This window comes from Sorex fumeus, unplaced genomic scaffold, assembly GCF_029834395.1.
Source record: "Sorex fumeus unplaced genomic scaffold, SorFum_2.1 ptg000063l, whole genome shotgun sequence".
NCBI classification, from domain to species: domain Eukaryota; kingdom Metazoa; phylum Chordata; class Mammalia; order Eulipotyphla; family Soricidae; genus Sorex; species Sorex fumeus.
Genome location: NW_026606120.1, coordinates 74,779,501 through 74,806,405, shown reverse-complemented (window position 1 = coordinate 74,806,405; position 26,905 = coordinate 74,779,501). Strand labels below are relative to the sequence as shown.

The 26,905-nt window shown below is 41.6% G+C and overlaps 3 protein-coding genes across 3 annotated transcripts; all 3 read left to right on the top strand.

Annotated features, from left to right (window-relative positions):
- The first annotated feature begins 222 nt into the window (after positions 1–222).
- LOC130035074 (keratin-associated protein 4-9-like) lies at positions 223–7,488 on the top strand. Its single transcript, XM_056126555.1, has 2 exons — positions 223–664; positions 6,743–7,488. The coding sequence occupies exons 1-2, from the start codon at positions 223–225 to the stop codon at positions 7,486–7,488; spliced, it is 1,188 nt and encodes a 395-aa protein (XP_055982530.1).
- Positions 7,489–13,535: 6,047 nt separating this feature from the next.
- On the top strand, positions 13,536–14,090 carry LOC130035073 (keratin-associated protein 1-3-like). The gene has a single exon (XM_056126554.1). It carries the CDS (start codon positions 13,536–13,538, stop codon positions 14,088–14,090), a length of 555 nt encoding a protein of 184 aa, XP_055982529.1.
- A 2,314-nt stretch (positions 14,091–16,404) lies between these two features.
- LOC130035415 (keratin-associated protein 9-3-like) lies at positions 16,405–16,803 on the top strand. Its single transcript, XM_056127118.1, has one exon. The coding sequence runs from the start codon at positions 16,405–16,407 to the stop codon at positions 16,801–16,803; it is 399 nt and encodes a 132-aa protein (XP_055983093.1).
- The last annotated feature ends 10,102 nt before the right edge of the window (positions 16,804–26,905 follow it).

The following is a 26,905-nucleotide window of genomic DNA, read 5'->3' as shown; positions in this document are numbered from 1 at the left end:
AATTTGGAGACCAATTTGGGGATATATTAAATATAATTCAGCATTCTAACAATCAAAGGGCATTGAAAACGCTTGTTTAAAGAGTAACAAGATAAAAATGCTACTCATCATCATGGCACAGAGCAGGCTGGGGCCTATAAAAGGCCCGAGGTAGAGCAAGAAGCTAGTCCTAACTCAGAAACTCCTCCAAGCAACTCAGCTCCCAGCCCAACTCCTGACACCATGGCCTGCTGCACCACTAGCTTCTGTGGATTCCCCAGCTGCTCCACTGGTGGCAGCTGTGGTTCCAGCTGCTGCCAGCCCAGCTGCTGCCCAACTAGCTGCTGCCAGCCCAGCTGCTGCCCAACCAGCTGCTGCCAGCCCAGCTGCTGCCAGCCCAGCTGCTGCTCATCCGGCTGCGGTGGGTCTGGCTCTGGCATTGGAGGTGGCCAGGGGGGAAGCGGTGGAGCTATGACCTGCCGCGTCAGGTGGTGCCGCCCTGACTGCCGCGTGGAGGACACTTGCCTGCCCCCCTGCTGTGTGGCCAGCTGCACCCCCCCAACCTGCTGCCAGCTGCACCATGCCCAGGCCTCCTGCTGCCGCCCATCCTACTGTGGCCAGTCCTGCTGCCGCCCAGCCTGCTGCTGCTGCCGCTGCCCAACTGGCTTCTGTGAGCCCAGCTGCTGTTGATCCCACCTGCTGCCAGTCCTTCTACCACCAGCCCATCTGCCATTACCCCGCCTGTTGAAAACCTCAATGTAATTGGAACCCTGAGGAACAAAGCACGTTAAAGCCAACTGTTGCAGAATCAGATGAACTGCTGAGCTCCAATAACCACAGTCTGACTTGCAGCATCTTTTCATGCAGTTACATAAATTTTCCTAAGAAATAAAGTTGATTCTTAATAGATTTCAAACATAGTTCGTGGACCTAGATATCAACTGATGCCTTACAATGGAAATAGAAATCTGAAATATTCCACTATAAATATCATCACAAGTTTTTTCAACAGCTGATGGCAGTTTGGCATTAATAAAAAAATTATTCTTCAGTGATGAAACCATTGTTGCCTTTTTTTCCCCCCTTAGACTTTTAAAAATCGCTATTGGAGTACTGGGAATTTTCAAACCTCAATAAATGTGACCTGAGCCTGTGGTGTTTCTTTGCTATTTGATCATGACCATCCTGTTGTTCATCAATTGCCTCAAGCAGGCCCCAGTAACGTCTCCTTCGTCCTAGCCCTGAGTATTTTTTTAAAGTGCCATATTAAAAGCTCTTTCAGGGTTAGGAGAATGAGACCCATCATTGTTACTGGTATTTGGCATATTGGGTACACCACGGAGAGTTTGCCAGACTCTGCCGTGTGGGCAGGATACATTTGGTAGCCTGCCATTTTGTCCAACCTTTGCTATTAAGGTTTTGATAATGATTTTTTTTTTTTTTGCTTTTTGGGTAACACCCAGCGATGCTCAGGGGTTACTCCTGGCTCATGCACTCAGGAATTGCTCCTGGCAGTGCTCGGGGGGCCATATGGGATGCTGGGAATTGAACCTGTGTTGGTCATGTTGGTTGCGTGCAAGGCAAACGCCTTACTTGCTGTGCTATCACTCCATCCCCGATAATGATTTTTTATATAAAGGTAAAGGTAAAGGCCCTCCCGTTGATCGTCGATTTGCTCGAGCGGGCCCAGTAACGTCTCCGTTGGAGACTTTGTTGTTACTGTGTCTGGCATATCGAATACTCTCGGTAGCTTGCCGGGCTCTCCGAGAGGGGCGGAGGAATCGAACTCGGGTCGGCCATGTTGGCCGCTTGTAAGGCGAACGCCCTACCCGCTGTGTTAAATTTATTTATTGAATCACCGTGAGAGCAGTTACAAAGCTTTTGGGTTTAAGTCTCAGTCATACAATGATGAAACACCCGTCCCTTCACAAGTGCACATTTTCCACCACCAAAAACCCCAGTATAACCTCCATCCCACACCCTCCCCCTACCTGTGTGGCAGATGATATCCACATTACTCTCACTCTACTTTGACTACATTCAGTATTTCAACATCAGACCCATTATTATTATTTGGAATTTAACCTTAACACTCAGACCTGCCAAAAAGGCAGCATTAGACTATTTGTTTTCTATTGCTGATTATGAATAGTATATGATGTCATGCAGCTGCTATTGTGGCTGCGTGATTTTGGAATTTTGAAATTTTAGTAATTAAATCTGGAGGGATTTCTGCCAAAAGCTACGGGGTCTGATATTTGTTTCTGAGTCCCTTAATGACCATTAAGCAGCTTGATCAGTTGCCAGAGCGGTTGTTCGTGGGCAGTGACTCGGAAGTCTCATTGGGACGGGGGAGGAAAGGGCTGGCTCCACCCCTATCCTATGAGGCCCCATGTGTCTTATCACTGCGGGATCCCTACCTGACTGTCCATTGGCCTCTGGAAGATGGCGGCAACTGAGCTGCTGGGAGAACAGGCGAAGGGACAGCACCTTTTCCCACCTGGGGTGGCCCAGTGCTGGAAACCTAATCCGAAGTCTAAATACGTTTCTGCCAAAAGCCGCTGGGTTCTGAGATTTTTTTTCTGAGTCACTGGGATCATGGCCATTAAGCAGTTTGATCAGTAGCCAGAGGGGTCTATTGATGAGAAAATTATTTAACTAACTACTCCAGAAGATCAATTTTACAAGAAAGGAGTTCTATGCTAGTTAGCTTCATGAGCATTGCCAAGTTCATTAAAATTTTTATGTGTTTCTGTGTATAATTCTTTCAATTGTTCAGGATATTAAGAGTGTAACATATAACTAGAAAGACACCAAGCATGAGATTGTACAGTACAAGTGTATATATATATATATATAGAGAGAGAGAGAGAGAGAGATGCTATACAGATATATGTCTGTAAAGACATCTTGACCTCTACTTACTACTTTGTATCTAAAAATTTATGAATTCTGAGCCAAATATCTTCATGGTCCTACCACCTACTTCTAACCTGTAAGGTCAACAACTGAGTTTCCTTACTTACATTGTCCCTTCCAGATAAAGAGTAGGTCATTCTCTAAACTGACACTGACAATCGGTCCCCATGGATGTTTGCAGGTTAAAGAAATTCAAGTCAAATAATGTTACATACATTAATGCCATCCTGAAGATTCATAGAGAACGTTATAATAGCCATGATACTGAAATGTTCTGTAATAAAGGATTCTTTATAACCATCATTCTTAAACAAATTTAATCCTCTATCCATTACCAACTAACGTTTGATTACACCCGGGCTCCTCAAAAAGTGCTACATAAAGGAAATTTTGACTAATGTGCTTATGATACCTACATAATTCTCTCATGTACTATGAAATAGAGAATATATGTCCAGTGCGGGGATATGAATGAGTATCTAATTTGCATAAAAAGGTAATTAAATCTGGACACCTTTGGCTAGACATAATCTGAGTACTACCAAGTTTACTGCTCTTCTAGAATCTTTGTGAGAAGAAAGGTAAATTTCTTTCCCTGAGGGGACAGGGTTCTCAATGGGACACAACATGTACATTCACAAACAATAACTCCAATTTCCTCATACACAACTCTCTTTTCTCCTATCAATTTGGGAAGATTTATACTAGATAGACATTTTACTTAGCAGGAAATCAGTTAATAAACATTGAATGAAAAAGTCATGATGACATTCAGGGGACAAGAGAAATACCTTGTTACTTGGGTTAGGATAAATAGCTGAGTTGAGAGCAAGTGTTTCGATTTTATCATTGCATTTTTAATAAAAATGCTTAAAAAGCGGTCTTCCTTTGTTTGGATCCTAAATGTTTAATATGCTGAGTCCAAAATATATATATATATGTGTTTAAGATGTCCAGCTATTGCCAATGGAGACGTTACTGGGTCCGCTGGAGCAAATCGATGAACAACGGGAGAACAGTGACAGCGACAGTGAAAATGTCCAGCAAAGGTTACTAGCTTGGAATTTCAGAACAGAAACAGAAATTAGAAGGGAAAAATTGTGTGTTCATTTGGCTGGTAATTAACCATGTCTTATCTCAGTAATCTAGTAAGGCAAATGCATATGATTAGCAACTGTTAAAACTGAGTTTCAGGAATTTAGAAAATTCCTAAAACTTGTAACTAGAAAGTTTTGATGAAATAGAAAGTTATATGATGAAGAATAGCTGAGATCAGCACCAGGAGGATTACTCCATAACTTAGAGGCCAGCCGGGTATCCTAGAGGAAAGGGCAGTTCAGATAGAGAAGGGAGCACCAAATAAAGGATGTTTGGAGGATCCTCCCAGGAGGGGAGATGCATGTCGAAAGTAGACTATGGACTGAACATGTTTGCCACTCAATGCCTCTTTTGCAGACCACAACACCCAAAAGAAGAGAGAGAACACAGGGGATTGCCCTGCCACAGAGACAGGGGGGATGGGGGGATGGGGGTGGGAGGGATATTATCCATGGTGGTGGAAAATGGGCACTGGTGGAGGGATGGGTATCTGATCATTGTATAATTGAAACCAAAGCACAAAAAATTGTAAATCTACAACATTAAAAAAAATAAAATAAAATAAAATAAAGGGGGAAAAAAAAGAAAGAAAAATAACTCAGAATGTTAGTATTTGTAAATAGAAGGTAACCAGTCATTGAAATAAAAACTCTCTAAGAGAATGATTTTTAAAAAATATTTTAATGTAATGCTACTGAATTTTCCCCCTAAAGAGTATAATAGAAAATGTAATTTATATTTAAACAAAATTAAAAATAAACCCAGGGAGACATCACAAATAATTACAAATTCTTACTGTTTTGGTATGAGAACTAAACAAGAGATGTAGTTATGTTTTAGGAAGAATGATTGTGATTAAACTTTATTTTCTTGATTAATTTAGGAAAATTAAGGGGATGTTTGACTAGTCTTCATTCTGTGTCAGAAGAGGAGGATTCTTTGGTGTCACACCTCACTTGATGATTAGCTTTAAATTTCAGCTTGACCAGTGAAAGGATGCACAGATCATTGGTACTTTACTTCTGGGTGATTCTGTGAGGCTGTTTCTGGAAGAGATCAGCATTTGAGTCAGCAGATTGAGCAAGAAGTTCACCCTCACCCATGCACCAGTGAATCCATTGAGGCCTAAAGAGATCAAGAGGCAGAGAAGAGCCATTTTGGTCTATTTACAGGGCTGAGTCATCCATCCTTTCCTGGCCTTATATTGGGTCTTATATTGGGACTTACCCCATAGGCTTCTCTGGTTCTCAAGCCCTCAAGTTTAGAATAGAATGAAACCACCCACATTCTTGGGACCTTCAGCCCATAGTCAATAGATTCTGGAACTTCTAAGCTTCCATAATTGCATGAGTCAACTAATGATAATAAATTCCTTTGTGGGAAACAGATTTATATCTCTGGATGACCCTGGTCAATACATCTTAAAAATTCTCTAAGGGAAACTACAGACAAGAAGCATAAATACTGAGCTAAATTTTGCCCATAGGGGGATGTTGAAAATTGTCACAGTAGTAAAAGTACAGAAATGAAGAACTTGGGCCAGATAAATGGCTCACAGGGCAGGAGCCCCAGGTTCAATATTCAAATCAGGAGTGAGTTCCAAAGAAGGAGTCACATCAGCCTTGCTAGGTGTGAACCGAAAACCAAAAGAAGATGGAAGCAAAAATAAAATGAAGCGCTGACGTGCAGTGCTATTCTCAGCAACTGGCTCAACTATACGTATTTCAAATGCTCAAACATTGGCATTTTCTGCAGGGTTAGATAGTCTTTTTGGTATTAAAGATGCTGCCGGATTTAATAACTCCTGAGAGTATGATAGTAACAAATTCATATTTTTCAAACATACAGTATATTGCTCGCTTTTAGCTCTATCTTTATTCTCTTTACTCTAAAAATGTTTTAAAAAAAAAACTGGATACATTTTCACAATTGCTTTCTTCCTTTGATTTTTACTCTAGAGTAACTTCTATCAGAAAAAGGCATTTGACTATGGAGGTTAAAAGAGTTTAGTCTAAAATCAGATGTGGGTTAAATGTTCAGATTTACCACTTGTTAGTGTAAATTTGGAAAAAGTAAATATGTTTTTAGCTCAGTTTCCTAATATTTATTATGAAATGGCAGCGTTACATATCTCAAAGAATTTCTGGGCAAAAATTAATGAAGTAGTTCATGAAAAATATCAGAACTGCCTTGGTACATTATAGGTGCTCCAAAACTGTTATCAGTAACACTTCATCCACATTTCCCAGCCCTGAATAAAGCCGCCCTTTCTAGCCAACACAATCTAGTCTGACCTCATGGTCAAAGCAAAGATCAGAGAGGCAGCAATCAACATTCATGGTCATATGGCTGGAAAATAAGCTGCCCGGTAAGACCCAAGAGCTCAATTATAAGGACCAACATTGAGTATTAACACTACTTACAAGTGAGACATCAACCAATTATTTTTGGGGCAATGAAAATTTGTTAGAAACATGGGAACTTAGGGGTGATGAGCCTAAGGAAGACTAATCACTACTTGAAAACTAATGACTACTTGAGTTCTTTACCCTTCCTTTTGGGGTAAAGAACCTAATTGTAGAACAAATAAAATTAACTTCTAAAGGCTTCCAAGGGTTGAACAAATGACTTGGGGATGGGCCAATTATCATTTGGAGATGAGTTCTTTCAACACAAACAAGGAAGGGCCTTTGGAAAGTATGTAAACAGCAGCTGACACAGACTTATAAAAGGCCCAATATGCAAGTCTTACCAAAACTCCAAAACTTCTCCAAGAAACTCAGCTCTCAAATTCCTGACACCATGGCCTGCTGCACCACCAGCTTCTGTGGGCTCCCCAGCTGCACCACCACTGGAACCTGTGTCTCCAACTGCAGTAAGCCTGCTTGCTCTCCGACCAGCTGCTGTAAGCCCACCTGCTGTATAACCAGCTGCGGTAAGCCTGCCTGCTGCACAGCCAGCTGTAGCACTGGTGGAAGTGCTGGCAGTGGCCAGAAGGGTGGCTTAGGAGCTGCCTGCTGCCGTACCAGGTGGTACCGCCCTGACTGCTGCGTCAACTTCACCTGCCTGCCCCCCTGCCGTGTGGCCAGTTGCACCCCCCCAACATGCTGCCAGCTGCATTATGTCCAGTACTCTTGCTGCCGCCCATCCTACTGTGGACAGTCCTGCTGCCGCCCAGCCTGCTGCAAGCCTACCAGCTCTCAGCCCAGCTGCTCCCAGCCCAGCTGCACCAAACCCAGCTGCACAGATTCCAAAACCTCCCAGCCCATCTGCTCCCAACCCACTGACTCCAAGCCCAGCTGCTCCCAACCCACTGACTCCAAGCCCAGCTGCTCCCAACCCACTGACTCCAAGCCCAGCTGCTCCCAACCCACTGACTCCAAGCCTAGTTGCTCCCAGCCTACTTGTTCTAAGCCCAGCTGCTCCCAGCCCACTTGTTCCCAGCCTGACTGCTCCCAGCCCACCAGCAATGAGCCAGCTGCTAAAAGCTAAACCGATTAACTTTAAGTTGTCAAGATTTTAACTCGTAGCTCAATCCATGAACTATCACTTTAGCCATCCCTGGATCACTAACAAGACCTTCAATTTTCACTTGACTTTTGGGGAAGTCACCAAATATTTGCACCTCACAGACCTATCAGATTCCATTCAATACTAGAAAGTCCTTACTTGCTCTCTCCAGAAAGGCCACTAAAATAAAAATTTGACCCAAGAACTAGCAAAATCAGTTTTTCCCTGACAGCATTCAATAGGCATCTGATCCTACTCTTCATGGCTCAGTGCTCCCAGTGTCTTAGAAGGGCCATTTGTCTATCTCCGATACAATCGCTGCCTATACTCCACCTTTCTGCAGATCAAACTTCCAATGAAAGGAGAATAATAAATAAAGAGCCAATAAAAGGTAGATACTTGGTTCAACGAACAGCTTTCTTTTCTTCATTGAGTGTGTTCATGATGATGTCTCACACTTATCCTTTTCAACCATGGTAGGACATTTGATCTGGTCCAGTGGAAATGAATCCACATTTGAAATATACAGTATAGGTGACTTTAGAAGCCGCAGGAACCCCAGAGGTGGTGCAGTTCTATGATCACATCCAGACCTCACACTGCTCTCACAACCAGAAGTTTCTATAAGTGTCAGGATCTCTGAACTAGAGGGAGAATAGGACTTAGTTTTCCATATTCGTTAGAGTGATGTTGTTTTGTTTTTATTTGGTGGTGGGGGAGGGGCATCTCTGGTTGTGTTTGGACTTACTCTTAGCACTGTGCTCAAATGACTCCTGGAAAGACTTGGGGGACCATATGGGGTGCTGGAGATCAAACCAGTGTCAGCGACATGAAGGCAAGTGTCTTATCCCCTATACTATCTCTCCAGCCCAAGAGTAATGCTCTTTCAGGGAATTTTATATAATGATAGTGAATACTAATAAATCCCCTACTTCACACATTGTCTTGTAGAGTTAGAGATTTGCTTGTCCTCCCATTGTTCATCAATTTGCTCGAGCAGGCCCAGTAACGTCTCCATTGGAGACTTTGTTGTTACTGTGTCTGGCATATCGAATACGTCATGGGGAGCTTGCCAGGCTCTGCCGTGCAGGCGAGATACTCTTGGTAGCTTGCCGGGCTTTCCGAGAGGGGCGGAGGAATCGAACTCGGGTCAGTCATGTTGGTTGCGTGCAAGGCAAACGCCCTTCTGCTGTGCTATCGCTCCAGTCCGTCTTGTAGAGTAAACCCAAATAATTTTAACTTGAAGATCATGATAAGAAATTATCTTTTAATTAGTATTAGACATAGGACTCCTTTAGATGAAGGATATTTTAAAAAGTATCTTTCTAAGGGCTGGAGAGATAATACAGGAGGTAAGGCATTTGCCTTGCATGCCTCCAACCCTGTTTCAATCCTTAGCACTGCATATAGTTCCCTGAGCACATGAGTTACCAAAAAAAAAAAAAAAGAAAGAAAAACAAAGCCAGGAATAACCTCTGAGCACTGCCAAGGTGTTTCTCCAAAACAAAAACAAAAATTTTAATATATTTCCAGATTCTAAACTGGAAGTAAGGATAATAAATATTTTGTTCTATTTTTAATGAACATGGTTTTAAATGTCTTTGTTGGTTGTGGATGGGGGTTCCCAAGTGATGTTTAGGGATCTTGAGGGCTATGTCTAGCAATTATTGTCCCACTGGGCTGGATGGTTCAGTGGTAGGACCAATGATAGACTAGTGCTTGGGGGTCTCCAGGGCCAAACACAGTGATGTCAGGGACTAGGAATCAACCTGGATTGGATGCATGCACGGCATGCATCTTAATCCCCATTACAATAATTAGTTTTGAATGTTTACTTAACAAACACATTTATACTCATGTTTGTTTATTATATACAATGAGTTTATATATAAATTTTATATAGTAACACTGTCCTCCCATTGTTCATTGGTTTGCTCGAGCAGGCACCAGTAACATCTCCATTGTGAAACTTGTTACTGTTTTTGGCATATTGAATATGCCACAGTAGCTTGCCAGGCTCTGCCGGGCGGGATCCTCTCAGTAGCTTGCCATGCTCTCCAAGAGGGACGGAGGAATCATATAAACTATATAATGAATTTATATAAATGTAAACAATATCTTGGAATGCTCCCTAAATTTGCATGATTCTTAAAAGAAAACTGGTTAATTCCTAGATTTGGAGGACTTAAAACCAGAGACACAAAGAATACTTTCTTATTAAGTAGAATTAGTTAAAATTATAATACTATATATTGTGATATTTTATTTGCATGATGAGAAAAGTAAGAAAGCATGGATAAAGGATAAAATTTAAGCAAAGATCAGTTTTTCTAACATGTCCTTAAACAATGCTTTTGTTCCTTTATGCTTTCCTACCATTATCTCCTGTTGAGAAGAATATATATATATATATACATATATATACAATAAGATAACAAATCATGATCACAATCATCCTGTTGTTGCCTCGAGCAGGCACCAGTAACATCTCCTTCTTCCTAGCCCTGAGATTTTAAAAGAGCCATATTCAATGCTCTTTTAGGGTTAGGAGAATGAGACCATCATTGTTACTGGTATTTGGCATATTGAGTACGACAAGGGAAGTTTGCCAGACTCTGCCGTGCGGGCAGGATACTTTCGGTAGCCTGCCGGTTTCTCCAAAGGAAAAACGAGATAATAAGATGTCCGGGAGCTGGGTTTTATAGCCTCTGTGTCTTGGCTGTTGATGGGACCAACCTGGCGCTGGCGGCAGCTGGTGGGTGTAATGCCTACCTACTGGAAGATGGGGGGATCTGGGTGGAGAAGGCCCAGTCCCAGTCTGAGCAGGCTTGGAGATCTCAGCCCCGGGACCCACTTGCCTGGGTTCCTCTGCCAGAGTCTCCTGCCCCCACGCCTGGCTGTCCTCACCGGGGCCCCTTGAAGGGAGGTGGGTTGAGTTTCCCTCCCTCTCCCCTCCCAGCAGAACCCCAGCAGCCGAAGACCTCCAGAACCAGCCACAGCCATGCTGAGACCACTCTCCACACATCCGGACAAGCCTCATGCATGAAGGAACTGGCAGAGGAACCCAAGATAACAAATAATTCTTATAAAATGCAGTCAGGTGTTTATTGTTACCTAACACAGCTTATCCTTTATTCCCACCCCCACCCTTTTTTTTTTTTTTTTTGCTCACCATTTACTGAGAGTCTACATGGGAGATGGTGTAGAGGCACTAGACCAGGTTAACCCTGCCAGGCACACCATCTCCTTAAGGAAGAAATGATCAGGTAGAACAATGGATGACTTTAACATTGGGGGAATGGCTGAGCAATCATCTTATTTTTAAGATGAACAAACCAATGTTCAAAGGAATTCAGTGACTTAGGTTGTACAGTCACTTAAAGGTAGAACCAGTTTGAGAAGCTTATTGACTTAATTGACTTAGTACTCAGTTAAGAATATTTTGCCCCTACATCATATGATGATTCACAATCACCAAAAACTATACCCACTTAAAGTTCCTTCAGCTTAAAATTCTGTGATTTAAAAAAACAATTCGAAGTCACACACTAAAAACTATTAAAGATTTAGCCACGGAGGGGGGCCGGGGGGTGACTTTACACTGTGTGTTATGGTCATACTCCAGAATATTACACAGGGGTCAAGGAATGGGCGATATTCATAGGATAGGCAACAAGTTGATAACCTAAATTAAGTGAATAAGTTCATAGAAACACACAACCTTTCATAAACTAAATCATGAAAACATGGAAAATCTGAGAGCATCTATAATTAACAAGGAGATTGAGTCAGTGATAATATTTTTAAAGCCCTCTCAACAACAACAAAAAACCCTTCCAATACCAGATTTTACTGGTGAATTATATCAGACATTTAATGAAAAATTAACACAGAACCTCCTCAAACTCTTTCCAAAAGTTTGAAGAGAGAGTCACATTTCCAGGGGCTGGAGCAAAAGTATAGTGGGTACGGCATTTGTACGTGGACAATCAGCATGATCCCTGGCACCTCATATGGTTCACTGAACACTACCAGGAGTAATTACTGAGTGCAGAGCCAGGAGTAAACCCTGTACACTGCTGATTGTGGACCAAACCCTCACCCCTACTCTATTCCCTCCACCCATAAAGAAAGTCACACTTCCAAACAAATTCCATGAGGTCTGTATTATCTATATATCAAAGCTGGACAAAGACAGATGCTACAAGAAAATGATATTACGGGCCAATAACCCTGGTAAAGAGTCATGAATGTACATTTTTTTCCATGAAGATCTAGAGAGATACAAACTAGAACTTGAACAGATTCTCAATATCATCAATTTTTATCATCGTGCAAATCAAAGCTACAATGGCATACTATAACCTCCCATCCATTGCAATATACACTCTTAAAAAAACTAAAAACACATGACAAGGATATGTAAAAACTAGAACTTTGATATACCATTGGTGAGAAAATAAAATGGTATAGTAGATGCTATGGGAAAATCATTGCAGTACTCAAAGAAATAGAATTGCCATTAGATCCAGTAATTCCACTTCTAGGTGTATTCCCCAAAGAACTGAAGGCATGTCTTTGAAGATATATTTCTACAACCATATTTATGACAACATTGTTCACAATAGCTGAAAGTTGGAAGCAATCCACTGTCTATTAGTGTATGAACAAACTTTTATAAATGACATATATATTTTCATTTTTCATTTCATCATCCTGTTATTCGTCGATTGCCTCGAGCAGGCCCCAGTAACGTCTCTTTCATCCTAGCCCTGAGATTATATTCAAGGCTCTTTAGGAGAATGAGACCCATCATTGTGACTGGTATTTGGCATATTTGGTAGGCCACGGGGAGTTTGCCAGACTCTGCCCTGTGGGCAGGCTACATTCCATAGCCTGCAAGTTTGTCCAAAGTAGGAATGAGACAATAAGATGTCATTAAAAAAAAAGTTCTGATAAGATGTCGCACGGTCGCGAATGCGGCCGCGCGGTTCCGGGATCTGGATTTTATAGTCACTGACATATATCAGTGAAATATTATTCCTAAAAATAAATTATATATGTATACATACATATATGCAAATAATAGATATATGTCTATATTTATATGTATATAAGTATATATGTCACCAAATTTCTTATTTTATATATATCATATTTTATATATATATATATATCAGGGAGAAAGGTGTCAAAAAGTATTCACCAAATTGTTAATATTATCTTTGAGTAGCAGTTTAAGAAGTCATATGTGTTTTGCAGAAAAGAATAAATATTCAATTTCCTTTATATTTTGGTGTATTGTTGGACTTGTTGAAATATATAGGTACAACTAGAATATATTAGTTTAGATGAGCCATGAAAATAATCAATAGGCAAAGGTTATTAAGGGTTTCAATTGAGATTATTACATTGATGCCTGAAGACATTGATGATGGAAACCCAAGGATCCCATTAGCTGCATAAACTGATCATAGAACAGTGAACTTCACTTGGGTGTTGATTAATCAGATGATAGTTCATCAGATGTTTTTATTTTTCTTATAGCACAAATGTTAGCCATTCAAAGTTTGTACAATTTGTTTATGAACTTCAGTTGAGTGATCACTTAGGAAGAAAATATTCAGCTTAGATAAACTTTGCTATAGGTTATTAAAGGACAAGCATGACAACGTAAATCAGGGAAATGGTTGACCCAAGTCGAATCTGCCATGTGACTTGAATAAAGATGTGCCACTGTGATTGGCTTCTGTATGAGCCTTCACTTGATCCATGAGCAAAGAAGAAACAAAGTAAGAGTTAATTAAACAATGACCAAAGCTGGCTACTGAGATGCTATTTATAATTTTCTAAACAACTCAGATATCGGCCAATCAGAGATTGACTTAGCAAATGGTATCAAGGAAAGATGCTAAATGTTAAGGAAATACACAGGTCCAAGGGTTGTATAAAAGGACGGAGGCAAAAGGTTCAGCCAAAACTCAAAAACCTCTTTTAACCACCCAACTCTCAAATCAAGTCCTCGCACCATGGCCTGCTGCACCACTAGCTTCTGTGGATTCCCCAGCTGCTCCACTGGTGGCACCTGTGGCTCCAGCTGCTGCCAGCCCAGCTGCTGCCCATCTAGCTGCTGCCAGCCCAGCTGCTGCCCAACCAGCTGCTGCCAGCCCAGCTGCTGCCAGCCCAGCTGCTGCTCATCCGGCTGCTGTTCATCCGGTTGCTGTGGGTCTGGCTCTGGCATTGGTGGTGGCCAGGGGGGAAGCGGTGGAGCTATGACCTGCCGCGTCAGGTGGTGCCGCCCTGACTGCCGCGTGGAGGGTACCTGCCTGCCACCCTGCTGTGTGGCCAGCTGCACCCCCCCAACCTGCTGCCAGCTGCACCATGCCCAGGCCTCCTGCTGCCGCCCATCCTACTGTGGCCAGTCCTGCTGCCGCCCAGCCTGCTGCTGCTGCCGCTGCCCGACCAGCTTCTGTGAGCCCAGCTGCTGCCAGCCCAGCTGCTGTGAGCCCAGCTGCTGCCAGCCCAGCTGCTGTGAGCCCAGCTGCTGTGAGCCCAGCTGCTGTGAGCCCAGCTGCTGCTGTTGAGCCCACCTGTTAAAAGCAAGGTTGCTGCTTCCTTCAGAATGATAGAAAAAAATCACTGCAAAACTTCGTGGATCTCTGAGGAAGTCTTTAGTTTTACTTGGATCAAAAGTATCCAGTAGTTTACAAGCTGCTAAGAAATAAGAAAAGTCAAGAGAGTCTCTTCAATCATCTGAATTAGTTCACCAAGAACAACCCAGTAAGTCCAGCATCTGAGATTCAGCCTCGCAGGACGGAGTAGTTCTTCATTTTAGTGACATGTCTGATTTCCTCCCTACCTTTTGCTCCTGCTATTTCAAATAAAATATTTAAATGAGCAAAGAAAATGTGTTATTTTCATATTTTAAACTTCTTTTTAAAAATGTCCACCTTTGGTTGGAATAAAAAATATATTTGACAATAACCTTAAGGCATAAGTATAACTTCTAAACCTAAAGGATTTAGTACAACTTACACTATGCTTAAATTTAATAACATAATAAATGCTCCATGCACTAAATAATCTGTGTATTCAATATTTACCTACTCTAATCGATTCTAATGAAGCTTAGCAAAATAAAACCACTTTCAGTTATTTTCGGGTTCGTCTAAGCAATGAAATTTTTACCTAGTAAATTTTTACCAATTTTAAATACATTGCATCATGTCATGTTATGTTATGTATGCCCAATACCTAAAGAAATTGAATTACCTACCAAATAAACTTCAAAATGTCTATCTGATATTGTCAGATACTACTTCCAAGTATATTAAGCTTTCATTCATGTGCATTCGTCTAGTATATTATTCCTACTGGTCCCAAAATTCTTCTCTAAGCTTCAACTCCCAACAGTGCTGTCTGTTTATTATATATGAAAGGGGTATCTCACATTTAAAGAAGTAGAGCAAACAACCTTGGCAATATCCAAAGGAGCCTACCAACAGCATTTTCCTGACTCAGAGTTCTAACATTAGATATTTGGAATGCTTAAATATTTTGGAAAAATTTGCAATTTTGTTCCTTGAAATCCAATTGAAAGGTGTTTGCTTAAGAAGTTAACAAAAGAACAAAAATTATTTCTTGCCACTTAATTTTTCAGTAACTATTTGAATGTGAAGTAGAAATTACCAAATAAAAATATATAGGACTATTGAAGAAAATTATTTTTCAATTATTTAAAGACTTTTAGTTCTTACCTTTATTATTTAATTGCTGGCAGTAATAGTTCACATGCATTGCAGTTCAGAGAAGAATAAAGTGCTATCCACAACCTCTTCAAATGGCCATAATTCCAAGTTGTTTTTTCATGAGTCTAATCCAACTACTGAATGTGGAAAAAATATTTCTACCTTTTCCTAGCTTCTCTTGAAGAAGAGCTCCTTCATGAAAGGTTCTAGACTGCACCTTGAACATTCTATTTAATCATTAATAAGAGCTCAGGCGTCCATGAATCATGCTTTTTACTCCACCCATTTAAATCAGATTCAATAAGCATTTATAAGGTTATACCAGAAGCTAAGAACTTTGCTGGGTATCTTTATATATTCTCTGTCCCTTAGTTCAAACACACAAAGGGATCTTTTTGCCTGAAACACTATATATTCTCACATATTTTGAATTGATTGAAATCAAAGGAACAAATAATCATTTGATTTGATGTTTGAGTAAATGAGTTGGAAGCTTGGGGTGGGAGGAGGGGCACATTTGTCAGTGCTCAGGGCTTACTCCTGGCTTTGTGGTTATGGATCACTCCTGGCAGTGACTGGGGACCCTGTGTGCTACCAGAGATCTAATGTAAACCCTGTTTTATCTCTCCATCCTGAGTTGGAAGCTTTTACTTACAGACGATCAAAGTTATTCTTCCAATTCTTGGATGTCCTGATTCCCTAAGTCCAAAAGGATTCTCTATATTCAAAACAGAAAAAAAAAACTTAAAAATAAGAGCACAATTGCCTTTGCCTTCGCTTTTCACGCAAAAGGCTATGTGTAGTAACTACCTACACAAAATGAGGGTGCTGACGTGGACTAAAATGGGAGATGCTTTGAACATGGGAAACCACAAACATATTCCAAAGAGCAAAGGACTGACATGAGGAGTCTCTGTCAAACTATAAAACAACGTCATTTCTAAACGCTTGCCCATGTGTCATAAGTACTTCAATGTAAGCCAATCAGAAAACCACTAAAGAAAAAATTTAAACCAAAAACAAGGAAAATATGTGAAGAATTTTATAAATTGCAGCTGGCCCAGATATATAAAAGGCCCAACGTGGAAGACACCACCAAAACTCAGGAACTCCTTCAAGCAGCTCAGCTCCCAGCTCAACTCCTGACACCATGGCCTGTTGTACCACTAGCTTCTGTGGATTCCCCAGCTGCTCCACTGGTGGCACCTGTGGCTCCAGCTGCTGCCAGCCCAGCTGCTGCCCATCTAGCTGCTGCCAGCCCAGCTGCTGCTCATCCGGCTGCGGTGGGTCTGGCTCTGGCATTGGTGGTGGCCAGGGGGGAAGCGGTGGAGCTATGACCTGCCGCGTCAGATGGTGCCGCCCTGACTGCCGTGTGGAGAGTACCTGCCTGCCCCCCTGCTGTGTGGCCAGCTGCACCCCCCCAACCTGCTGCCAGCTGCACCATGCCCAGGCCTCCTGCTGCCGCCCATCCTACTGTGGCCAGTCCTGCTGCCGCCCAGCCTGCTGCTGCTGCCGCTGCCCGACTGGCTTCTGTGAGCCCAGCTGCTAAAGCCATGCTGCTAATTTTTAGTTGCCCAGGACACAGTGGCTCTGAATAAGTTATTTCTTTAACCACCTCTGGGCCACTAGCAAGTTTTTAGACTTCCATTTGATTTCATGTTATGAGGATCATTAAATACAGGAAGTTTATCTTTATGATTTTGTTCTATAGTGAATCCTTTGTTCCCCTGCTACAGGCATAGGGATGCTGCAAATCCACCTGCTGATTGTGAAATTGCAGTAGCTGTACTCTTGTTTCCCCCCTTTTTCTGAAGAGCCGGAAATCACTGTCATGTCATGGAATTTATCCTTCAGAACCATTATCTGAACTTTTCCCTGTTCATGATCTATTTTAAGGTTTTGTTTACCTGAACATTTTTTTCCAACATCAAAGGCACCAGAGTCTAGTCATTCTTCAGATGTTTGCTGAAGATAATAGAAGCTCTTCAACATTCAGGTTCTTAAAATTAGGTTTGATTTTTCCACATTTTTAACATCTGATTCCATCCCTGCTTGTTTTTAAATAATAATCTTGCCTGTTGGCTATTTTAATTATATTTCTGATTGAGTGTTTCTATCCTATCTTATTAAATGTTATATACTGGACAAATAAATGATGGTTTCTGTTTTCATTGGCTCATCAAATGGATTTTCTACTTATAATTTAAGGATAACTCCCTATGGACTGTAGTGGAGGAATATTGACACTTCAGTGTTGGGTTTGGTGGTAATCGTTATACACCAAAAATTTATAAATATATAGACTCTTATAAGCTAATCATATTTCCTCAACAAGTGAAGTTTCCAGTTTTACAATGAGAAAAAAATGACTATTAAAAGTGTATGAAAATAGCTATGTACAATGTGATGGGATATTTCTTCAGTAGCTGGCAGAATTCCTCTTAAGGCTATAGATCCTTGAGTCAATTTCAATTTGCCTTAATAACTCAGCTGGCACAATAGGTATATCCCCAAAGGATATGCATATCAACAACCCCAAAGGTCTCAGAAAAGCCTGTGAAATATTTACATCTGAGACAAGGAGAGAACAGTGCAGAGTTACCAAATCACCCAATCTTTGGGATGGGCTACTTTCCTGTGAAGACCAGTGAATGTCTGGGTGTCATGTCTACATTGATTCAAAGGAACATGGCGCAGGAGCCAGAGAACAGGGAGAAGGATCAGAAAGCAAAGCCTTAAGAATTTGCAGAGGTTGCAGAGAGTTTTAGGATGGTTACTGCTGTGGTCAGTAGAGCCTTGTTTATATGACTCTGAGGAAGACAGAAGGACTATTAACAGGTTTTTGAAAAGGAAGAGTTCATATCAGGACTAGCTGGCAACATCAGAGGAGGCTTAATAGTAAGGGAATGTTTGAAGTAGGTCTTCAAGGTTACTCGTAATGAAAGGGAAAGCGTAGGTAGAAAGGAATCCGACTACACTTCTATTTGAATGACGAAAATCCAAAGCAATCACGATGCTGAAAGAGGAAGCCTGCTTTCCCTTGCCAACTGCTGTGAGCAGCTTCATTTTTCACAGCTACCATCATACATATTTTTTTACTTCCTGTGACTTCCTGGACTCTTTCTGATAAACAGCAGTTAACAATTGTCCAACAGCATAAAATTCTGCCCCAGAGCTTAGGCTCACTGGGAGGTTAAGACCTAAGACAAATGGCCAGATTTGATTCTTGCTGTTTGATTCTTGCTGAAGCAGAAGGTAGATAGAGAATCCCCCACTCCCCACTCCACCCCCAATCCCCATGCAACCCAGCAATGAGTTCTTGGGAAATAATAAAACCAACTATTTCTCAGGCTGTCAGGACCCACCTTGTGAACACAGGAACTAAGGCCTGATAAGACTTTTACTTGGAGCCTGCAGAGACCAGAGAAGACTGGACCCCCTCAGAGAGAAGCTCTAAAAGGAACAAAGGTTAGGAAAGGAATATCCAAGACCATCAGCCACATCTACCCCATTGGCAACCACCCTAGCAATTGACTCTTACCTAGGTAGACAGGCCCAGGTGGGGCAGCTTGGGATAAACCCTATAAAAGCCAACCTGAACAAAGGAAGCAAAAGCATGTGCAGTCCAAACTCATGTGCTGCTTGTTCCCATGTGGCCAAGCAAATGTGTTGCGTGCATCTCCCCTCTTGAGATATGAACTTTCATATCTAATGCTGGGATGTGTAGTGGGACTCCCCCTCCACTCTGGAGAAGTCCATGTTGTCTCTTTGATGTAGGCAGGATAGGGAAGGCCCCTTCCCAAAGAAATGGCAAAGGTTTCATGGGAATAAATAGCCCCAAAGTTGCTGCAAGAACCTGATAAGACCCTCAGAAGAAAACAGGAAAAAACAGGAACTAAGGCCCAATAAGACCCTCCCCCATCTACAGCAAAAGAACCAGAGAAGCTCCTGCAGAAACAAAAGACCAGGAAAGAAATTTCAAAGCAGACCATCACTACTTCCAGTTCCCCTGGTAACCACCTTAGTAACAGACTTTGACTTAGGTAAAAGCCCCACATGGGGTCAGATTGGAGAACCCCTACAAAGGCCACCTTGAACAAAGGAAGGGCCTGTGTATGCTGCCTGAGCCCATGTGCTGCCTGCGCCCTTGTGGCCGAGCACATGTGTTGCCTACATCTCCTCTCTTGAGATGTGTACTTTCATGTCTAATGCTGAGATGTGTGTAGGGGCTCTTCTGCCCTTGGAGAAGCCCAGGCTCTCTCTTGAGTAGGTTACTCTCCACTCTCTCCCACTTTCTTTCCATCTATCCCTTCAAAGCCTTCAAATAAAAACTTTAATTTCACCGCTCATCTACTCCTGAAATTATTTTCTGTGAGGTGAGACAAGAACTCAGTAACACAGGGTCCTGGATGGCAGAGGCGAATCGGGAGAAAGTGACTGTTTTTCTCCTTCCCACTTCACAAGAGTCACCCATGGGGCCCACCGACATCATCTTGAGTACATTCTCTCTCTCTCTCTCTCTCTCTCTCTCTCTCTCTCTCTCTCTCTCTCTCTCTCTCTCCATCCCTCCCTCTCTCCACCCCTCCCTCCCTTCCCTCCCTTCCTCAAAACTTCTAAATAAAATCTGTTATACTTCACTGCTTGTCTCATCCAAAATTCTTTTATGTTGTGAGAGAAAGGCAGCGACCCGAAAGGCCTGGGTAAGGTCTAGAAGTCGCTTTCTTTACCTGTAGAGAGCAAGGCTCACAGTCCTAGATTTGCCCAGCCACTCCCTGGTGGCAGGGCAGAGGTGGATAGAGAGAAAATTCCCATCTCAAGGCTACCTCCTCTCTGCCCCACAACTTCACGTAAGTCACCCAGAGACTCCATAGACATCATTATATTCTCTGTAGCATTCTTGTCAATTGATAATAAACGCAAATTTCATTTAAAAGGACCTACACACAAACACACATACATAGACACACACTTATCTTTAGTTTCCCTATATTTTCTGTAACACAAAAACACAGTTTTCCTATTTAAACACACACACACACACACACACACACAAACCAAGGCATAGTTAACTTAGTTCTCTGCCAGTGGTGCCCTGGGGCAACTTGTGAAGCAGCGAAGGGAAAGAAGGAGACGTTACTGGGGCCTGCTCGAGGCAATCGACGAACAACAGGATGGTCATAAACTTATAGGTTGAAAAAAATTTACTTGCATAAATAGACATAGAATTGGCTCATGAAATCTAAACAAAATCTGGTTGTAGACTTCTAAGAAAACTTTCTTTTGTAGATAAAATGAGTTCTCTTGCTAGTATTCCTGTTTATTCTTCACCTCAAGCCATCCTTTGTCTTACTTAAAGCACAGAGATGATGCCACAGCAACCGAACCCCAAGAGATGGAAGACCCTGGTTCTGACATTGTTTAGCTTACCCAGGGCAAGCAGCTCTCTGCTCATTAGAAGAGTAAATCCTTTGACCACATCAACATCTGCTGACTTTCCCCAAACTGGAAACACTTCTACCTGCCATAACATGTAGTAATAGACTGCAGTCTGCTCAAAAATGGCAACCTCCTCTAGGTGGCATCTAGAGGATATCAAAAGGATATCAGTTACAAATTCTGAAGCAAGAGTGAGAAGAATTTTAATTAAGGTTTAATGACATAGTAGGTTAGGAGAAAATGATGGTGGGGGGGGTTGTTTCATCTAATATATCAGTTAATTTTTTCACCTTATTTCTTGCCCTTTCAAAATTGATTTCTGCTTGTTTATGTCTTGTTCCTGAAGCTAATCCCCCAGGAAATAGAGCCTTCAGTTTGAAATTGAGATCACGGTCACGGTCCTCCCGTTGTTCCATCGATTTGCTCGAGCAGGCCCAGTAACCTCTCCATCATTGAGACTTGTTGTTACTGTGTTTGGCATATTGAATACATCATGGATAGCTTGCCAGGCTTGCCAGGCTTTGCCATGAGACTACCACTTAATTAGCTTGGGATCCTTGAACCACTGAATCACAATTAAAGAAGGTTATTAACTTTATAATCCCTTCTTATATGCACACATGAAGGTACTGGCAGAGGGACAAAGCCACGCGGGTTCCGGGGCCGAGATCTCCAAGCCTACTCTGATTGGAGTCGAGCATCCTCCACCCAGATCCTCCAAATTCCAGTAGGCGGGGGTCACACCCACCACCTGACCCCCTGGCGCCGTGTAATCCCATCAACGGCCAAGACTCAGAGACTATAAAATCCAGCTCTCGGAACCGCGTGGCCACACTTGCGGCCGCGCAACATCTTATCAGGACATCTTTTTATGACATCTTATTATCTCATTCCTACTTTGGACAAACTTGCAGGCTATCGAATGTAGCCTGCCCACAGGGCAGAGTCTGGCAAACTCCCCGTGGCGTACCAAATATGCCAAATACCAGTAACAATGATGGGTCTCATTCTCCTAAAGAGCCTTGAATATAATCTCAGGGCTAGGATGAAAGAGACGTTACTGGGGCCTGCTCGAGGCAATCGATGAATAACAGGATAATGAATGAATGATGAATGAAATGATGAATGAAATATGTAAAGATTCTGATTTTCACAAAGAAATTGAATTTCTTCCATATAATGAAAGGAGATAGATTTATATCTGGAGTTCAGAGGATTTTCTTGATATTTTTATGCCCACTGTGAACTTACTGCAAGACTACTAAAATCAAATAAAAAATAAAGACCCTAGAACCATTATGGATTCAGACTCATCAACAATGAAGATTTAAATTTCCTCTGCCAAGTAAATAAAGAATCCAAACCAGCTGAGATCCTATCTGATAGTAAAGAAGGCATAGTATGAGTAGTAGAAGCAAACAATTATAAACTATATCTTTGTTATCATTAGAAATTATTGTAGTCTTATTGTATTTTATTCCTTGCTTATTTTCTTATCTTTCCTCCTTTCCTTGTGAGCTAAGTAAATTTTATATGATGCTGATTTTGTTTGATATCTTCACCATCCCTATGAAATAGACACCATTATGGTCTTGCCTGTTGTCCGTCATCTACAAGTTGTTCACTCGAGTCATCCTGAATAAAATAGGCAGAACACTAGACAAAGGGCAACCATGCGAGCAAGCTGGGTTCCAAAAAGGATTCAGCACCATCAACCATATCCACACAATAATCAAGCTCATTGAGGTTTCTCGGGAGTTCAAGATGTTGCTCTGTCTAATGTTTATCAATGTAAAGAAGGCCTTTGATTCTGTTGAGACTGCAGCAGTCATCAAAGCCCTAGTCAAACAGGGTGTTCAAACTCAGTACATCAGGATCCTCCATGAGCTGTATTATGGATTCACCACCAGGATCTCACCATTATACATGGAAGTGATCATCGACGTAAAGAGAGGGGTTCAGCAGGGTAATACCGTTTCACCGAAACTCTTCAGTGCCACCCTCAAGAACAACATGCAATGACTGGAAAGGGAAGAAATGGGAGTGAAGATAGATGTTTGGCAACTACATCACCTCCACTTCACTGATGACATCGTTCTAATAACACCAAACATTAGCCAAGCGGCACAAATGCTGGCCGACTTCGACTGTGAGTATGGAAAGGTAGGACTGCAACTATATCTCACTAAGACAATGTTCATGAAAAACAAACTAGTCCCTGACGTTCTATTTGCTCTCAATGTAACGAACATCTCCGAATGCAGCAACTATGTGTACCTGGGTCAAGAACTCAACATGAGGAACGACTTGGCTCCAGACTGTGCAGGAGGAAGAGAGTAGCACGGAACGCCTTCAAGAGCATTGAAGAAGTTGTTAAGAGGACAAAGAAACTCTGGCTCCAGGCAAATCTTTTTGACTCCACTGTTCTTCCTGCACTAACGCCTCGGAGACTTGGGCCCTATGAAAACAGGATGAGAATACTATTCGGATCACCCAAACAGGAATCAAAAGAGCTATGCTTGGAGTATCACGCTTCACTCAAGTGAGGGAAGGAATCCAGAGTTCCAACCTCCATCAATGATCAAAGATCAAGGATGCTGCCTTGTTTTCCAAGGTGTCGAAAATCAGATGGGCCAGATACATAATGCAATTTGAAGATGACCACTGGACTAGAGCCGTTACCAACTGGAATCCACAGTACAGCAAAAGAACACCTGGCCGCCCAACTACGAGATGGTTGGACTTCTTCAAGACACTGAACAAGTGGTTTGATGCTCTTCCTGTTCCTAGAGTGATGCCATTGGACTACATTAGCAAGTGACTGGTCGAATGGATGATGTTAGATGAAAAAGTCTAACCATCTGGTAGGTGGGCAGCCACACAGTCTTTTGACATCCCGTGGAATCCAGTCGGTAACGGCTCTAGTCCAGTGGTCGTCTCTAAATCTCATTACGTGACCAGCCCATCTGATTTTTGATGCCTTGGCAAACGAGACAGCATCCCTGATTCTTGATCATCAACAGAGGTCGGAACTCCGGATTCTTTCTCTCATTTGAGTGAAACGTGATACTCCAAGCATAGCTCTTTCAATTCCTCTTTGGGAGACCCGAATAACGTTCTCATCCTGTTTGCGTAGGGCCCAGGTCTCTGAGGTGTAGTTAATGCAGGAAGAACAGTGGAATCAAAGAGATGTGCCCGGAGCCGGAGGTTCTTCATCCTCTTAGCTATTTCTTCAACGCTCTTGAAGGTCTTTGTATATAATGGAATATTTATCTTTTAAAGAGGAAATCATAGGTTGGAGAGTATAACTAAAGATAGTATAATTAATGATATACAAAGATAGCATAGTTAAAGAGTTTCCCTTGCATGTGGTTGACCCCATTTCAATCCCCAATACCATATGTCATCCCCTGAATATCAGAGGTCACTTTTCAGCAGAGAGGAAGAGTCACTGAGAGAAGTTACGTATGGCCCATCCCCCAACAAATGGAAACCAAGTCATCTGCAACACCATGGAAGTACCTGAAGGATATTATACTAAGTCAAATAAGCAAGACACAACAAAGGAATAAATACTACATGATTCTACTTGCATAGAAAAATCTGAAATATCAAATTCATAGAATCAGACAGCAAAATGGTATTATCAGGAGTTTTGCATAGGGAAGTCAAGGAATACAATATAACAGTTTCAGTTAAGGAAGATAAATAAACTTAATGTATATCATAGGATCTATGCTTAACAATGCTATATCGCTTGCTTAGAAAACTGCTGAAAGGATAGGTAGGAAGTGTTCTAACTACACATATGAAAAAACAGAAGGAAACAATTGGAGGTGATAAATTTGTTTATGGCATTGATTGTGACACTGATTTCTTGGGTATATATTTATATCTAAACAACCTAGTTACACAAATTAAATGTGAGCAGTTGTTTTGTACATCAGTGATATCTTAATAATGTAGAAGAGAGGAATAAAAGAGAGTTATAAGGAAAGAAGAAGGAAGGAGAAATAAAGTAAAGAACGGAGGGAGGGAGTGAGGGAGGAAAGGAGGGAGGGAGGGAGGGAAAAGGAGGGAGGGAGGGAAGGAAGGAGGGAGGGAAGAAGGAGGAAGGAAGGAATTAAAATAGTTAATTACAGGACTGAAACTGAAACATGAACCATGAAACTAAAACATGAACCCAACTGTGACTCCAAAACTGATGAGGAAACCATGGAATTAAGAAATTTAAGTAAATAAAGAGGTTGGGAGGTCCAGCTGATTTAAAGGTAGCTGTTCTAGAAGTTCTGGACTTGAGAATAATTCTCTGTGCCTTGCCTGTTAAGTAACTCCTAGCTTCACATTCTCCCTTCCCTACTGAGCTATGGGATGCTGGGAGGGTGCTAGTATTGCCAGCCACTCTGCTAGGCTTTGCCACTAGAGGGTGACAGAGGAAACTGCAAAGTTGGAGAAGGCAGAGGGAACTTGTTCTTCCCTCTGCTTCCTCTGCTTCACAGGAACTTCCTGTATGGTAGTGGTTCCCACTAACACTTGGTAGAGCCAGCTTCTCTGCTTGCACCTCAGAGGCTCCAGCACCAGACAGTGTCAGTCTTCCTGAAACAGCTGTGCTTCTGCTTTAACAAGGCAACCCCTTCTCCACATTTCTAACTTTTAACTCCTTTCCTGCCCCCTTTCACTCTTAAGTGTTTTCTGCATCTTTATCTTATTTCAGGATGCCCAGGTTATTTCTATAGCTTATAAAAATTTTTCATTTGATTCAAATGATGGTTGTGGTTATTTTCTCCTTTTATAGTCTTACTTTCTTTAAGCATTTATAATACTTAGCATTTATAATTCTTCAGACTTTTTCACTTCTCCCTTCCATTAATCATGGTAGTAAATCGTGGAGAGCATTCATTTCTAACATTCTTTGGAATTGGCAGCCAGAGAATAGCAGCAGCATCTTAGGTCAAATGAAATCTGGTTGAGGAACAATAAAGACTACTCAACATCATCTAGCTCTGTTAAATTCCATCATTTCTATTTAAAAAATGAAAACAACCACCATAGGAAGTGAGCTGGGCCATGGGAAGTGGGCAGGACCAAGGAAACCTGAAAACCTGAAAGCATGGCTCTTGATTATTAGAGACTTATCCCTAAAACCACAACTCCAACCTAAGAAATCATGATTGTCCTATTAAATGCCAATAAGCAAAATTAGTCTTAAAACCCCAAGTATACAAAGGGATTTTGAGAATCTTCAAGGGACAGCATATTGAATCATCACATCCACAGAAGCATGAAAGTCATGGGTAAGACCAAGGCTTTGAAAGTGAGCTCAAATTGTTTTTTGTGAAACTGAGACATTAATCCCCAGGGCATCAAGTATTAATCCATATTGGAACTATTCACATCTAAGCACATTCTTTGTTTTCCTTTTGCTTAATTCTGAATCACAGAGCTAGAACACGGAAATAGTATTGCTTTACTCCCTGAGATTTAAAGTTCTAACTTTTGTTAGGGTGATACCACACACATGTCAAAACTTTTGCGTTTTCAATGTGTGAGAGTGTTTATTTCATTTAGGTGGACAAGAAAACCAAATCTCAATCAAAGGAATCTTGGTCTAAATGTTGCCAAATTACAGTGATCTGATTACATCATTTTTTAATTCCAAAGATATAGTCCGTAGACCTAGATGAAAGACTCCAGTGGGTTGATAGCACTGTGGGATGAAAACCCAAAGGAAGCCAAAATTTCCAGAACAGGTGAGATCTGTATATGAGAAGTTTGAGAAGAATCTAAGATGACAGAGTTTGGGAGTAACAGCCATGAAGAGCTCAAATTAGGAAGAATTTTCTAATGGGAGTTGGAAAAGATTGGAAAAAGTTGATAGATAGAAACTTAAAGATAGACACTTCTTTAAAAATTTATTATTATAGCTTAGGTAATTATTATTACTATAGTGCCAACAGTTATGGTGTTGATGTACAAAATTATTGCACTCCCTCCCCACCACCCACCATCACCAAAGTGCCGACAACCCTCCATCATTTTCCACATGTCACTTATGGCCAATTTTCATCCCCCCAGCAACTTCTTGTTAATCGGTTTTGTAATTCCAGGCATAAGGTTTGATCAATATACCTTAGTTTTATTGTTCTATACTCCATAGATGAGTGTTTTCACCCAGTCTTGGTTCTTATTTTACTTAAGTGATGTATTTCACTTAA